At 35.9% G+C, this 17,198-nt stretch overlaps 1 protein-coding gene across 14 annotated transcripts in view; it reads right to left on the bottom strand.

Annotated features, from left to right (window-relative positions):
- Positions 1-4,329: 4,329 nt before the first annotated feature.
- The window catches only part of Tprg1 (tumor protein p63 regulated 1), a 597,429-nt gene continuing 584,560 nt past the window's right edge, over positions 4,330-17,198 (bottom strand). For all 14 annotated transcript variants that reach the window (XM_071615191.1, XM_071615192.1, XM_071615179.1 and 11 more), the window contains one exon: positions 4,330-5,616. In XM_071615191.1, the coding sequence (XP_071471292.1) occupies positions 5,422-5,616 (195 nt within the window). In that variant the 3' untranslated portion in view covers positions 4,330-5,421. The remainder of the gene's footprint in view (positions 5,617-17,198) is intronic.

Genomic DNA, 17,198 nt, shown 5'->3' with positions numbered 1-17,198 from the left:
AGTCCAGTGGCAAGCCCAAAGCTCTTTCTCAAAAAGAAGGTAGTTACCTGAAAGGGTAGCTTATATGTGCTTAAAATCCCAAGTGATTCACATAGAGGAACTGACCAAGGGTTCTATATTAAAATCTCTATTTGCCACAGTTACTTCAAGTACCATTAGTTCTACTGTAGTATATAGTCCAAATGGTAAAGCAGCATACATAGTAACCTAGACCTACTCCAGATCCTTCCTCTTTTCTGGGCTCCACTCAAAATTTGCAGTCCTCTGGATAAATTGCTCAATAGTTTCAAGCAGCAGATCCAAATGAGGTACATGTTATTTCCAAAAGAACTCCATTAAGCATGGTGTGGCTCTTTCTTAGTCAATTAGTACAACAATTTATCACTTGTCTTATGGGGATCATATTAACACATTCCAGACCACTGATCTCCCTGAGAAATACCCAATGTGACTTTTGGAGACAAAATCCCAAGAATTTTAAAGAGATAATGTTTGTGTGTGTGTGTGTTACACAATTGTTATTAATAGCTATTACTTCCTATTTACCTGGATCAGTCAACATGATATAAGCAATTAAAATGAACCAGTGGGATACTGGAGAGGTCAACATGTTCCCTGCTAACTAGAATATAGCATAGGGTTGAAAGGTTGATGTAACCCTGATTATGTTTTTGATACTTTCAGCTGAAAGCTAACTGCTTCTGCTGGTCTTAATAATAAGGAGAGAGAGGAAAGGAAGAAAAGGGGGAAGAGGGGAAGGGGACAGAAGGAAAAGGAAGGAAAGGAAAGGAGAGGGTACAAAAATATAGCAAATCAATAACTGCATACCAGGTACTTTGCTCAAGCAACAAAACCATATCTGGGATCAATGGCTGCAGAATTATTCTAAGGGGTTGCCAAAATTAGGTGGAATAAATATTGATTGATGCTTGATCATTACCAAAATCCCAAATGAAGTTCTTCATTAGCTTCTGGGGAATGGTATCTGCAAGGAAATCGGGAGGCCTGGCCCCCTGACTGCCTTCAGAGCACATTGTGGGAGGTGCAGACCAAAGGAGGGTTTACACATCAGTGACTAAAGTTTCCTGCCACTAAGCATAAGAAGTCACTCATGAGCAGCGTCCCTAAACCACAGCTACAGGATGTGGGCACAAGCCCTTGTATAATTGTTGGCCGAGAGCCAACGAGCATTCATCCCTGAGCAAATACTTGGACTTTTTTTTTTTTTTTTTGCTGTTATTAACCTTTGAAAACCACAGGCATTAGCCTCTCTTTTTCTTCCCCTTGGCACAAGTCATCTTCTTTTCTCCAACTTGGTCTCCTGTGTGTAAAGAATTTCTGAGGAGCTTTTAAGCCTAAATTTAATACATTTGCCCTCCCTCTCCTGCCCCACAAAATGCCAGGCAGAGGTAAAGAGGCCTAACAAAATATCTGTTGGCACTGCTGGCTTCCGCCGCTTTGTTTGCGCGTTTTGATCAGATGGGAAATCAGAGAGGTCTATGAGTGACCTTAGCCTTTAAGAAAAGAAAGATAAATTCTGGAAATTCCCCCTAACAACTATGATCTATTGTTTTCTCACTTTAGAATTAACCCAGCAAATATGATACACTGATTCAGATGACAGGCCTCTGCAAATGGAGATATTATATTAGAAAGCGCAGTGTGCCAAAAATAGGAATTGGGAGATTTGCTCTAATATCAGCATTGCCAAGAATTTGCCATTTTTTTTTTTTTTTTTTTTTTTTTACCAATTTCTTCCTAGTTTCTAGGCCTTTGCTTCATAGTCTGTGAAGTGAAAGCATTGGAGTAGGTGGTTTCCTTGCTATCTTAGCCCCAGGGCTCTGAGAATTGGCTTCCTTAGAACAGCACAGCAAAGGAACAAGGAAAGTGAGCCTTAAGGCGAATGATGCAAAAACAGCCAACTCACAAATCACCCACTCTTTTCCACTTAAAAGACAGCCAAAAGTCAGGCAGAAGAAGAAGCTTGATTGGCCTCTGGAAGGTGAGGCATTCTGACTTTTGACATCCGCTCTTATAAACTCTAGAGAATTCATCAGTCTTGCCTCTGTAACCTAATGCTCCACATCTTGTCATGAAAACCCAAGCTTACCTTACTCTAATCCATAACAGTTTTGTTTTTTAAGTGAAAAGATGGCAGACAGACATTATTGATTCCAAGTCAACACAAGGAGAATTTCCTAACCATCAAAACAGACCAAGATGTATCAAAAGACTGTGAGGAATTAGTCAGTGGATATACTTATGTCATTTCTGAAAGGAGGCTTATTAAAAATTTTGTGAGAATTACTGAACGAAATAAAGATCCAATAATGAGGAACATTCACCTTGACACTTTTGTGGTGATAGTACTTAATGCCTCCTGTCTGTTCTATTCATTGTTAAACTTATAGTATTCCTTTGGGAAATATAAGTGGACATTTCAGATATCAGTCTGAAGAAACTCAGATATACATGAAGGTCCCCAGGATTCTGGTGCCAATTGTGCATAAGGAAAAAGAAGCTAAGTGAAAACACCAAGCATCAAATGAGAAAGTCCATGGTGACCAAGAAACAACTCTTGGAGGGAAGTGAATTGAGTTGCCTTGGATTTGTCCCATTTGATGCTACTGAAGTCACAACACTCTATAGAAAGGTATTCAGTGTTTTATATTTAATAAAAGAATTTGTCTTCCCTTTATTGAACCCTCAAAAGATCTTTATGCAGCAGGCAGAAATAGTATCATTGTCTCCAAATTGGGGAAGACACAATTAAACATTAGAAAAGTTAATCTTTCATGGTTTCATATGATAGATTCAGCTTTTTCCCAAAGTGTGTGTGTTTGGTGTAATTAGCTGATCATTAGCAATAATTATTTGGAGAATTATAAGATCACTAGCCTTAAATGATTATTTCTTCTCTCCAAATGTTACAATACAGCAATGCCTTTTATAATATCCCCTTTATCTATTTTTTTCTGGTACATTTGAGTGAAGGGGGGCTCAGTATTTCACAAAGCAACCCTTTCCATCAGTGGACACTTATAACTGTAAAGAAGTTCTTCTTATCTTGAACTGCTATCCTAATTCCTGAATCCTCTCACACTCTGGTCATAATCCTGCCTTCTAGGTCCCATTTATCAGTTAATGGAATATCTTATCTGGCAGGCAGTCCCCATGAAGGGTAAAGAGTTCTCATGTCAACTCTGAGTTCACTTCTTCACATGAAACAGTTTTGGTTCCATTAAACGCTTATCCTATTGTCACAGACTAGGTCTCAAGAATAAGAAGTAGCTCCCTCCTTTCATCCTTTCTAAGCAAAGTTCCTGTTGATGCTGCTACACTGTGTCCTTTAGGAGGATATCAGGGAACAGGATGGCCTCAGTTACAAAAGGGACAAATGTGCAGAGAGAAGTCAATTGTCAGAGCAATCCTCAGAAGAATGTGCTGGACATTTCAAAGGTTTCTGCCAGCAAATGCCACTATCTTGAGCCATATGGGGATTTTCAGGGAGCAATATTACAATAATTTGCCAATAATGCCTGCTTCAGAACCACTGCCAAAATAATCTAACGACTTTTCATCCCACTACTGTTGACAGGACAGCTAAGGATTTCAACATTTCCTTTCACAGTCTGAATAGAAGTTCCTTGCCTTGGGGACTATAACAATATTTGTTAATATTGGGGAGGGAGTGAGTAATGTAAAGGGGGACAAGAGGAAAGGACAGATATATTAATGGAAGAAAAAAGAGACAAAATAAAATAAGGGATATTCAAAGTTGAGGTTTTAAAGGCTTACATCAAATTGTTGTTTGTAAATGTATCAGAGAATAAATATTTGAAATTGAGAAAGTAAGATATTTTAAGACTTAGAAATAAGTGATACAAGCCCAAATCAAACAACAAACAAACAAAAAACTTAGCTGGAGTTTTCAATTTGAATGTCAACCAAGATATCTCAACTTTGGGTCTTGAGAAAGGCAAAAAGTCTATTGTAATAATTTTATGGTAATCAATATTCAAAAAGATGCTTTTCTAAATGTATTTAAATAAAGTAAGATTTAAAATTACAAAAAAAAAAACACAAAAACCCTCTCCTGGATTGTTCAAAATTAGATCTAACTTATGGAGACACAAAGAAGAAATGAAAAATAAGAGTAATGGGAACAAAGTGAGTTAGGATAATGTTTTTGAAAATGTGGTTCTCAAAACACTCTAAGATCCATGGACATGGTTTCATATGATTGCTTCAGCTTTTTCCCAAAGTGTGTGTGTGTGGCTGGGGGGGTGTAATTAACTGATCATTAGCAATAACTATTGGGTCCTGGGAAAGGCAAAAAGTTTATTGTAATAATTTTATGGTAATCAATCCCAAATGGAGCAATCTGAGACTTAAACAGTGAGAGACCAATGACATTCCCATCTGCACTTCAATTACAGAGTTCCTACTTTTTTTTTTTTTGGAGGTGTTTAGGGGCTCCTATGGGAGATTTTATTTAAAGAAAGGATCCATTACTGAATAAAAACATTTCAACAAAAAATATGCAAAGGGAGATGAGTCATTGAAAATTCCTAATCCAGGGAGTGATACAATCAAACTGTGCTTTCAGAATCTGGCAACCAAGCACATAAAGGATAGAAACAACCTTGGAATAGGGATCCCAATTAAAGGATATTGTAACTATCATATATGAGCATAATTAAAATCTTGATCTAGTCCTATCACTATGAGAATGGAAAGGAGAAGGAATATTTGAACAGTTGTGAAAGGAGAATGAGGTTTAAGCTCAATGTCTGGATATCGGGATACAAGGCCAAACCACATACAGATGTTGTACGATATGGAATGCATTTATACAAGTGAAAACTGATGGATTTCAGTGATTGAGAAATGGGACCATAAACATGCTAAATTTGAAGGGCCATTGGAACACTGATATGTACACAATTGGCAAACAGAAATGTGAAACTGGATCTTGGAGTAAATACTGGGGGTATGGATAAGGATGTGGAAGTCATCTTCATAAAAGTGATAGCTACAATAATAGAGCTAGGGAGAATTAATGGGGAATACATATGGATCAGAAGGGTGAAGACCAGAACCTGGCAAATGCCTACACATAATAAGCAGGAGAAAAAAGAAACCAGAGTCTGCTCAGAGTTTATGATCAGGCACTTATTTGATAACATTACTTGGGTTCAGCAATATTTATTTTCCAATTTTAATAAAATTTAGTAAAATAGATACACCTGAAATGTGTATCTATCCAGTCAATCAAGCTTTCAGTTTTCTTGAAATATTAAATATTCAAAGTCATATAGTACTATCTAAAAATTCTAACTGTTTCTATCCAAAAATACAGTGGACTGAAGCAAAATCTTCAATAATGGCATATCTATGGATAATGTACCAAAAAGAGTCTCAAAAACCAACACTCCCACGGGCAAGAGAATAGCCAAGTTTGTTGCGATTTCCAATAAATGACATCAGCCCTGTGTAGGTCTCAATCAAAATGGGTTGGGTTAACACCATCAGTCCTTTTTCTCTTCCAGATCCAGCAGAATTCTTATGGGCATTCTGGATAGCTGAAACAAGCTTCGATGTGAACCCAGACAACTGAAGAACAAAAGGGGAAGGCAAAGAGTTAGTGAATGAAGAGTAGATCCTGCAGCACCCCCTCCCAGTAAGTCCTCACAATGGTTGATCACTCTCCTGGGGCCGCAGTTCTTATTTCTTAAACATAAATGGCTTCTTAGAATAGTTAACATCGCTTCTGTTTGTCTTTTCATAAATTAATCAGTTAATAAATTATGTACATAATAAAATTATCTCGTCTTGTTTATTTTCCATTATTCATAACTTGTACAACATTAAGAAGACAGTTTAATAAATATTTGCTGATAGTCTATTATAAATCAGGCATTTGTTGGGCCCTGTTGAAGATTTAAAGAGAAGTAAGATACTGTATCTGCCCTCAAAAATTGACAATAGAAAATCTAAAAAGTGAACTTGTACCAATAACATAGAGTTTACTAAAATAAGCACCAAAAAAAAAAAAAAAAAAGACACAAAGTGCTAAAGAACACAAAAGGGGAAGACACGATTCTTGGCTAGAGGATCAGGAGTGACTTCAAAGGGAGACTCTTAAGACAATCCTTAGAGGATTGATAGAATTTCAATAGGTGGAAAGAGGTTCAACAGGTTAAGGAGGGCCTGGTGGACAGGAGCTATTTTTTTTTTTCCATCCCAGCAGACTTTCCATCCTTTGGAGTTCTCCTTCTAATAGTACCTCAACTCTCCATTGCACAACCACTCTCTTCCACTTGGTTCCTAAGTAGAGTTTAAGTGGAACTGGCATTAGCATTCACCTCAGGCCACACCAGTCAGGGGATCTTTCCCTCTGGTTCAGACATGGGCACAAAATCAGTTGTGCTTGCCAAAATTATAGAATATGAGCCAGAAAGTCATTTTGTCACAAACAGCAAACCTGACAGAACACATATCCAAGGATGAGAGAACTAAGACTTGGGCAGAGAGAGAAATCCTTGAAAGAGTTATTTAAATTACTAGATAAGCCAACTCCTGAACTTTTAAGTTAAATGAGCCAAAAAAGTTTTTTTTTTTTTTTTTTTTTTTTTTTTTTTGCTTCTTTTGATCAAGCCAGGTGGTATTGAACTTCTTCATTTGCCATCAAAAGAAGAGGGCAATCCAGGGAGTATGACAGAGCTATAGATAAGGCAATCTCTTATCTTTGTATTCCCAGAAAGTCCTCACTATTTCATTCCGACAAAAGCCTAACAGGTGAAAAATGTATCATCATTTCCATGTTAGACATACTGAGAGTAAATGAGCTACCCACAGTAACTCTACTTTCTGCATCATGGTAAAAAGAACATTAGGAATACAGGCCTACTCAAAGCCAGGTTCAAGCCTATTTTTTAGGCAACTGGCTTCCTAACCTGAACTAAAACTCCTTGAATTCATTTCAAGTTAAAAGAAAATTATTAATCATCCTCTACAAGGGGATTGTTGTTGTTGTTGTTGTTGTTGTTTTCATTTCTCCAAGAGAAGGCCAGTGTTTACTTTAAGAGATCAACCCATAAGTATGTCCTTGTGAGGAATCCCAGTAGGAGAAAACTGTGGTCAGTTTTTCACCATAATTCAATTGTCCATATTCATTATATCCTATATTTCTATTTTACACCAAATGATAAGAAAAAATATGAAATTGAAAATGTATCTATCATTATTATTTGACCTAACCCATAAGGAAGGAAGGAAGGAATGACAGGAAGAAGAAAGATCCAAAATAGATGAGTAATATAGCATTTTATATTCATTTCCCCTTTCTGAGTCTTTTTGAAAAGAAGCATTGAAATCTTCAGTTATTAAAATAATATCAGAGATAAAAAAGAAAGAAAAAGTAATGATTTTGATGATAAAAATAAATAGAGTTTATTGATAAAACTAGAGTTTGTTGAAGTACTTCAATGTCTGTGGGACTCCAAAACAATCCAAAGTATTTGTCCCTGTCTATTTTTCATTAAAGTAATATTCACCTAACTGGATAATATCAAAAAACTTAAAAATTGACTCATTTTACTGAGGGTAAAGAATGTAACAGAGCCAGGCATGGTGGTGTGCACCTGTAATCCCTGAAGCTATAATCCTGGAGGTCAAGGCATGAAGATCAAGTGAGTTCAAAGCCAATCTCAGCAATTAAGCTAGGCCCTAAGCAATTTAGTGAGACCCTTTCTCTAAATAAAATGTTAAAAAGGGCTGGGAATGTAGCTCAGAGGGTTTGCTTACCAGTACCAAAAATATAAAAAATAAAAAAGAACGTAACAGGCAAGCAGGGTTTTGCATGTTCTTCATGACTCTCCATCCATAGTACAGACAGACCAAGGGTTCCTCTTGTTACTAGTCTCCAGAACCACCATCCTCTTAAGAACTTGGTGGGGATCACTAATACTGAGATGAAGAGTCATCATAAACCCACAGTATGATGCCCATGAGAAGATGGCATCATCAATAGGGTATCTTTGGGAGAAAAGCAGACTTTCATATAATCATCAGAAAGCACCAGGAAAACGACGATTCAGACGCATTCTATAAAATAAGCTTCCAGCATTTGTCACAAGTGGGAAGGTCATAGAAGAAAGACCAAGACTGAGTAACTATAATAGACTGGAGAAGAATAAAGAGACACACAACTAAATGCAGAGGGAGGTCCTGAATTAGATTCTGGAACAATAGGGGGAAAACGTTTAAATAAAGTTTTCAGTTAATTTAATAGTATTATACTGGTATTTCATTACCTGATATTGTAACTACATAATGGTCATATAAGTTGTTAACAGAGGCTGAATAACGGGGGACATGGAAACTCTACTACTTTTGTAAGTTTTCTGGAAATTAAAGTTATTTCAAAGTAAGAAGTTTTGTAAATCTTAATTAAAAGAAAATCTTTTTTTCTCTTTTAATTTTTTTATTAGTTGCTCAAAACATTACAATGATCTTGACGTATCAAACATTTGATTCAAATGGGGTATTAATTCTTATTTTTCCACTTGTACAGATTGCAGGATCACATTGGTTATACAGCCACATAATTACTAACAATTCTAAGATTGTTTAAGTTTTCTAACTGATCAAGGAAATAGACTAAAGAAAAAGTTTACAAGATATTGTTATCTTGTTTCTCTTATCTTTATATTTTAATATAAACCTATATAAAAATTATACAAACATTAGTAAAACATTAAAAATGTGTTTTCTATACATTGAAACAATTCATTGAAGAATTAATCTATCCCAAACAGTTGTATAATATTTTGTTTTCCATTTTAATTTTTTCTGAATACTTTCCACTGGATATATTCTTTTTTATGCAACTTTGACAGTAAAATTTTATTTTTTATTTTAAATTTAACCATTATATTTTATCTTCTAAGAGTATTACTTTTAATAATATTACTTTCTTGTGGTTTTAGTTGTTAGTTTTAATTGTATTAAATTAAATTTAATGCTATTAAGTTTGTAATAATATTTAACTCTATGAAGGCTAAATTTCCTGTGGCCAAATTTTGTTAATTTCAGAAATAATATGTTAATTTTCAGTTTATTTATCATCTACATTTACTAAATGCCACTTTGATTTTAGTTGCTTTGACTTTTATGTGTCTACAAATTATTTCCAGTAGTATTGGTACTATAACTCTCCATGTCATTAACAGGAAAGGACCCTTACAGTCATTCAAGAAATATTCACAAAACACCTACACTATATCCTGAGTATGTAAGTGCTATGAATAGACAGGCAAGAATTTGCTCTTATTGAGCTTTCAGTGATAGGAGACAAAAGGTAAAAACAAGCAAATACAAGTGATTTTGATGGTGATAGACTCTAGGAGGAAAAACAAAAGTGGTAAGGGGAGTGAGAATTCCTTCACTTATCATATTTAAGGCAAGTCTTTCTGAGGAGGTAAAAATTAAGCTGAGTCCCAAATGACAAAAATGAGATAGTCAGGTGAAAAAGGTATTTCAGGAAGAAAAAAAAAATAGCTCTTGCAAAGACTATATATTCAAGGAACACAGAAAAGGACTGTAAGATGGGATCACAAGAGACTGGAGCAATGGCATAGGGAGTCTTTGAGGTCTTATCAAGGGTTTTGAATGGAACTGATTTTTAAGGAGAATTTCAATGCTGTCTGATTTGTATTTTTAAAAATAATCCTTGCTGCTTTGAAGGTCAAGGATAAAAGTGGCAAGATGGGTGAGTGTGGAGAGTGCAACCAGGCAAAAGAAGTTAGTGGCTTGGAGCAAGACAGCTTCAGTTCAACCAGGGATTTTGTTGTTGTTGTTGTTTGGGGGTGGAGGGGCGGTAGGACAATAGACTTTGCTGGTGCACTTGAATACAGGGCTGAAGAGAAGAAAGGAATCAAATGTGATACCCAGAATCTTGACCTGAGCAACTTGGTGGAGAGTAATATCATTATGAGTTGAGGAAGCTTAGGAGGGCTAGAGTTTGGAGATGGTGAGATACTGGGATCCAGGATTTCAGTTAGATGTGCACCTGGGTCTGAACATGAAGAAAACATACAGATTAATAGCCCATATCTACACTTCAAATGTCCATAATAATAATAACCATAGAACCAGAAGTTAAGAATGACATTTATGAAGTTAACAACCTAAGCAAGAAAAGATGTAGAACACAGGGTAGAAATCAACAAATTCTGAAAATTCCTCTTGAACAAGGTGGTAGGCACTTGGGAAATGCAGAGGGGATCTAACTGGTAAACTGAGTGTTCATCCAAGTGTTTCAGAGTGTTGTTCAACACCAAATAACCAGTGAGCACCTCAACAAAAGCATGGACCCAGCTCCCCTAACTTAGCTCCTAAATTCCTTTCTACTACATAATGCTGCTGTTATGAGAAATACTAAATTTCTATATGTTATTTCTAACATATAGAAATTTAGTATTAAAATTCTAATATTTAGAAAAAGATTCCTGCGTCTCACTTGGAAAAAGTGCAGAGAAAGTATTGAATTAAATATTTTCAAATCACGTACTTAGGACACACACTCACTCTATTTCCTTCTTTCTTTCTTTCTACTTTTTTAAAGATGAGGGTCTGGTTTTGCCCAGTTTGGCTTTGAACACAGGATCCTCAGCCTCCTGAGTAGCTAGGATTATAGGCATGCCTCACTGTGCCCAGTAACTGCATTTCTTTATAGTTGAATGACCACATATAATTTATCATTCAAACCCATATTCTCTTAAAAAGAAAAAAGTTACTATTGTTAATAATGTTGGTACAGCAAGTATCTGAGGGCTTGGGGACAGGATGTGGAAGAAAGGGCAAAAAAACAGGCAGTTTCCATATCTTCAATCACATCTATAAGAGCTGAACTATTTCTATCTGTTTTATATATTTGAGTTCTGAGTAATTATATTTGTAAGGTACTTTTTTAAATGAAAATAACTGGACTAAGATTGCCTAAGAACTTCCAGCTTAGGTAGTCCATGATTTAATCCACAAATGTCTGTAGGACCTAGTATCCTATCCATTTTTTAAAATCAATCTTAAAAAAAGAAAGAAAGAAGAAAGAAAATAAGTACATAAAAGCCAAACAAAATTTTCTTCTATTGCATTTCACTTATATCTCCATTCAAATAAATCATCTAGTTTTCTAAACATAATCACAAGTATGGCTTTCTATACAACTAAATCAAGACTACTTTCAATGGCACTTAGAGGCAAGTCAGTTTTTACTCTGGTGGAGAATGTACTGTGTACTTTAGGATGTTAAGCAGAATCTTTAGTGTCTACCCATCAGACACCAGTAGCACTTCTACTCCAACTGTGACAACCCAAAATATCTCCTGACATTGTCAATGTCCCCCAGGGGCAAAAATCATTTCCCCTTAAGAATCACTGAACTGAAGGACATATAGCATGATGGGACAGAAGTATTAGGATCAGACAGATCTGGTATTACACTCACTATGGCACTGGCTAGTTATGTGACCTTGAGCAAGTTATCCAATCATCCTGAATTTTATAATTTTCTTTCCATAAAATAAAGATAATAGTATCAAATTTACAAGTTATCAAGATAAAATGAAATAAAGGATTTATGTATGAGCAGTGTGCACATGTGTATATGCAGGTGTACCCACATCCTTACTTGTTGCAAGAAGGACTAGAGAAGTAAAAAAGATGAGACTGAAGTTTGGAGTAAGATTGCAAAAGTCATAAAGAAAGGGCATCCCAATAATCAGTAAATATTAACTGTTATTTTCAGTAGTGACATCGTCATCAAAACATGATGGCTTTTAAGCCAACATGCAATTATCTCAACATTTTCATTGTAAATACCCTTTGGATCATTAGGGTGACTTTTCCTAAATCAATGTTTGTCAAATTGGATTATTGAATGTTCCCTCAGTCCTTATCATAAGCTTCATTTCATGAGAATCCTCTGTGGCTTCAGAATCTAAGTGCTGGAAAGAAAAAGTTGACAGTATTTCAAATTCAACGAAGTTGGCATTTCATTAGAGTCAGATGCACTTCATTTCCAGTCATTTCTGGGAGCCCTCTCCAAGCCGGCTTATAGAGAGACTTGTTTATAGAGAGACAAGAAGAGCTTTGAAGGAGAGGCAGACAAAAAGCCAAGTCCCCAAGCTGGCTCTTGAACATTTCAAGCACCTGAATTCAATCTGTGTGACAGGAACGCTGTGTCATCTGATATGAATGCCACCAGCCACATACTTTCTTCTAAAAGCTTTTATACACCCACCTCTGGCTCCCTCCTTTATTCCAGTCTCAAAAACAGAGGGTCAAGTTTTAACAACTCCAGTTACACAGGGGCTCTGCGTTGGGTAGAGTAAAGTAAATCAGCACCCTTGAGGGGAGGGAGTGAAATATTCTTGACTTTACAGCAATTATTTACCAGCTGAGTGCCTGGGCCTCTGGTGGCTTCAGGTGCTGTCTGCCAGCAGTTCACTGCCTAGAGTCTCAGTTTTCCTCATTACAACCATTACTTGCTTCCTGTTTACACTGGGCAAAGAGACCAGGTTTCTTGCCTGCAGGCCCACATTCCTCAGCCTGAGCAGGTTTTCCAAGCCTTCAGGCTACAGGTTTCAACCTCCCTATGTAGAGAGGGAAGCACACTGGCTTAAAGACCAAGCTTATCCAACACTGAATACTTGAAGTTGCATTGCTGATCAAAACATATACATCACAACTGTGGGTAAGTTCAGTTGTATAGAGAGAAATAAGAGGATAAGGCAGAAGTTTCTTCTTTAGGTAAGAGGTTTCCATGCATCCTAAATTCCATTCTTGTTTTATTCCACTTCCCCAACCCTCCTTTCTTCCTTTCTGAACATACACATACACCACACACACACACACACACACATCCATGTAATGCTGGTGGCATTACATGGATATATCATTCATAGTATATTGAACAAAAATACAGAGAGAGAGAGAGAGAGAGAGAGAGAGAGAGAGGCACTTCAAACTCCAGTTAAGCTGAATTAGTCATTAGCCAAGAACATTTCATATAGCTTTGTAATTTGTTTGCAGCTTTTACTCACGTTTCCTTTACTTAAAAGGTCTTTTCTCACCTTCTTTGATACTTAAAGCACTCATACTTTGAGTTTCACATCAAATGTCATCATACCTGTTAACTATTGGACTTATCTGTTCCCTCTTTTAGGCTCCCATAACCCCTTAAGAATCCCTCTATTAACAGTCCTAGCACATTAAATAATAGTTTGTTAATTACCTTTTTGCCTCCTCCCTTTATACCACAAGTGTCTGGAGGCAAAATCTACTTTACAGTCTTAGGATCCCAGGTACTAGCACATTGCTTATTAGATGGTACACAATGCAAGATCAATGAATATAGAACTAAATTTGATTGCTAAAACATTGGCTTACTTTCACGATCTCCTTCACAAGAGGGATAAAAATGCTGGGAAAGAGTGGAAAGGGTTATTGTGCAGATAACTTTTGATTTGCTGTAAAGCATCCCTGATCCATTCACTATTATCCACCAGCTTTGGGTCCTATTCTTATTTCCAGAAGTACACTCCAATCCTAACAACGTGATAGTTAAAGGAACCTGACCAAGAAATTATTAAAAAAAAAAAAAAAAAGTGAAGATAAGACTACAAGTTGCAAATACAACGTGAATAAATCAACTGAGAGTAACTGAACCAGATTGCAATATACAATATTATATAATTGTATTAATAAATATGAATATTCACCCAGTCTCTCATCCCCTTGCACACACATACATGCACACCAAGAGAATCACACACACAGAGAGACAATTCCTTCAGGTTTATACCCATTTCCCTGAATAAAAGCAAAGTTTTTAGGTATGGATATAGAGCTATCATTGCATGACCTTAACCAATGACAGTTAATTTCTTTGATTAAGTTTTTATTTATTTGTTTGTTTGTTTGTTTCTTGGTACTGGGGATTGAGCCCAGAGCCTCGAACATGTTAGACAAGTGCATTAGCACTGAGCTATATCCCCAGCCCTTAAGTGTCTTATTTTTAAAAAGAAGATTATTGTCCGAATCCCTATGTATGGGATTTTTGCTAATTTAATTACATGGATTCATACTATAATAAACAAAAATACAGTTACATTATCAGATTATTTTTATGTCTTATCCTAGTGAAATCCATGCCAAAAAACCTAGTATTTCACATTTTCACAATTGTTTTATATGAGATGCGTAACACCAAGTATGTATGCACAGATTGGAAAAGGCTGGTTAGGTGGGGAGATGAGCAAGACTGTCTGGAAAGGGGCCTTTTGACCACCATGTTAGCCAGATGTGGAAATGGGACAGTTAATGAGATGAGTAAAAGAATAATGTATTTTGATGTAGTATTATATAAACTCCATAGCAATGTTGTAGATCAATGTTAAGAGACTTAGATATAGTAGAAATTTGAACTTGAATGCATTTTTGTGCATTAGTGCTCATTCCTTCAGTACCTTCCTTCAGTACCAATCAGCTTCCACCCAAGGTTACATGCTGTGAAACTGATATCAACAGCTCAAGTTTCAGACACAAATTTCTAACTGCCTGACAATCAACTTCAGCTCACAGTCTATGGTGTCAAACTTAACATGTCCTAAACAAAACTAAACCCCTAACCCAACTCTTATTCTTGTTTTCCCAACTTGAATTAATGGAGTCACCATTTACTCAGGGCAGAAATTATATTTTCATTGACTTCTTCTCCATCATCTTTTATATCTTGTCAGTTACTTTTCATTAATTTTATCTGAATAATTTAAAATTTCCTCATCTTCTGTCCCTCCTACTATCCCCAACTTGATTTAGAATCTTATATCTGCTATCCAAATCATTATAATTGTAATGGAGGAATGTATAAAAATAAATTTCATCTAAAGTTAGTATCTCCTTATTTATGAATATTATATATCCCTTCATGTACCTCCACTTCTCACTTGATCCAAACTTCTGTTTTAGTCAATTAATATTTATTTTAAAATCACTATGTTTTTTCTGCCTCCTCTGTTAAACAGTGTCTTGCACAAATGCAAGACTCTTATCTCATTTATGTTCCTATCATTAGCAACATTAATAATGCCTGTACTTTGTAGGTGTTGGAAAATGTTTTTGAATAAAGAAATTCCAGGTGCTACAGAAAAAAAGACTCTCGGCATTTAGTTAGAACATTTTAAATATATTTTAGCAATATTACTCATTAGATTATAAATAATTTGAATTTTTGACTGTGTATTACTCAAGTCCACATTATTTCCTCCCCTGTGCCACAAGAAGTTTGCTAAATTGAATTAAATTTCTGCAGAAATGTGATTTAGTGCTGCATTTCCTCCATATTCCTCTCTTATTTCCCTACTTGCTTCAAAAAGAAGTAGAAAAAGTAGTTTTTATAACACCCTGTTAAGTTCTTATGTGAAAATATTCACATAAAAGGGATTCTAGATCCCCCAAATTATCTTTCTTCTTATTTATTCTTTTGCAATAATGTAACTGAGTCTTAATCAAAGCCAACCTTGTAAAATATCCTAAACAAAAAGAATACTGCAACATAAAAACCAACAACAAAAGAGAAACTAAGACTCAAAGAACAGGATCAAAGTACTCATCCTCTCACATCCCAGATGGAGATCATTTGTTTCCCTAGAGAGCTGGGACTTGGGGTGGCCCTTGAACAAGAAATGGCTTGGCAAAAGGAAGTACCAGATTTATGCCAGGAAGGGGGAAAAAAAAGACTTCAGATTAACAATTTAAAAGATAGAGCCTTAAAACACACACACACACACATTTTACAGATCCACAATGTAATTTAATTGACAAAAAACCAACCAATAATTAATCGACTAGTCATCATGTGTGGATGTGCGTGCAACTTCAATTGCACACACATGTGCGTGTGTACACACGTACACACACACACACACACACACACACACACACCCATATTGTCCTTACTTCCATCCAGTATAAGATAATGTGAATATTGTTTCTCTCTTAGCATTTGCTGGTGGGAGGGCTAGGGCAAAACACAATGCTCCAGGATACTAACTACATTGATGGCTATTTGGGGAATAATTAGTCCATACTCCTTTCAATATCTTAATTTTCATTTTCTTTTTAAAAATACTTGATTGCATTTATATGTAGCAGAACAAAACAAAGCACTATCAGATATTATAATAAGAGAGTGAAATGTCTCTACAGTGTATAGAACTTATTCTTCAATCTTTTACCCTTAACTTCTTCCAGCTAAGGAAACTGACGCAATGATTACCTAAGGCACCAAGTATGAGGAATAAAAGAAGACATGGCCTCAGAAGTGGGGATTTTGTAATAATCAAGGCAGTTAGTATTTATTTTGACTTATAAAAGCATACAACTATGAATCCACAAATATACATTATTTAATGTTTAGAACCCAATTTGCTTGGAAGGAAGAAACATAAAGTTCTCTGCACCGTTAACAATGATAATAAGAAAAGAATAGGAGCTTAGGGAGGAACAGAAGATGAGCGATTGATGGAACAGGCATCAGAATATTGTTATTAGTAATGACTTTTCAAAACAGGGAGATTTTATTTTGCATCTGAAGTTAGGATATGAACTCCCACTCTATGTCCCTGATGCTCTCGGCACATCTACTCTTACATAAATACCTCTATGTGCTATGTTGTTCTTCATGGTTTTCATTTTGTTTTGTTGGCTTTGGTAGTTAAAGGGTCAGGCTAGGAGCTGATGTTGATGCTTTGGTTGAGGGATTGTGAAATAAGCGTATCACATGAACTGTGGCAACATGATCCATACACTGAAATAATTTAGTGCCTGTGATATTGTGGAGCCAGAGGTAAACCACGATACCACAACCTCTCAGGACTTCCGCATAAATCTTGAGAGAACCATTGACTTTTTCTGTGAGTAGGATGGATCTAAGCCAACTGTACCTCCATAATTAGGGAGAATGAAGGCCCTAATTATCCTTTAATCACATACATTGTTCTGCAAACTCTTTTTAAAATGGGGGACTCGCTAATACAAAATTATTTATTTATGTGTGTGTGTGTGTGCATACACACTTGTTTGAATAATGCAAAAAATGTAATATATGTCATCCAACCACAGAAGAAATT

This window comes from Marmota flaviventris, chromosome 8 (genome assembly GCF_047511675.1).
Source record: "Marmota flaviventris isolate mMarFla1 chromosome 8, mMarFla1.hap1, whole genome shotgun sequence".
Lineage (NCBI taxonomy): Eukaryota > Metazoa > Chordata > Mammalia > Rodentia > Sciuridae > Marmota > Marmota flaviventris.
The sequence above is the reverse complement of the archived record's forward strand: the minus strand, read 5'-3'. Positions and strand labels throughout refer to the sequence as shown.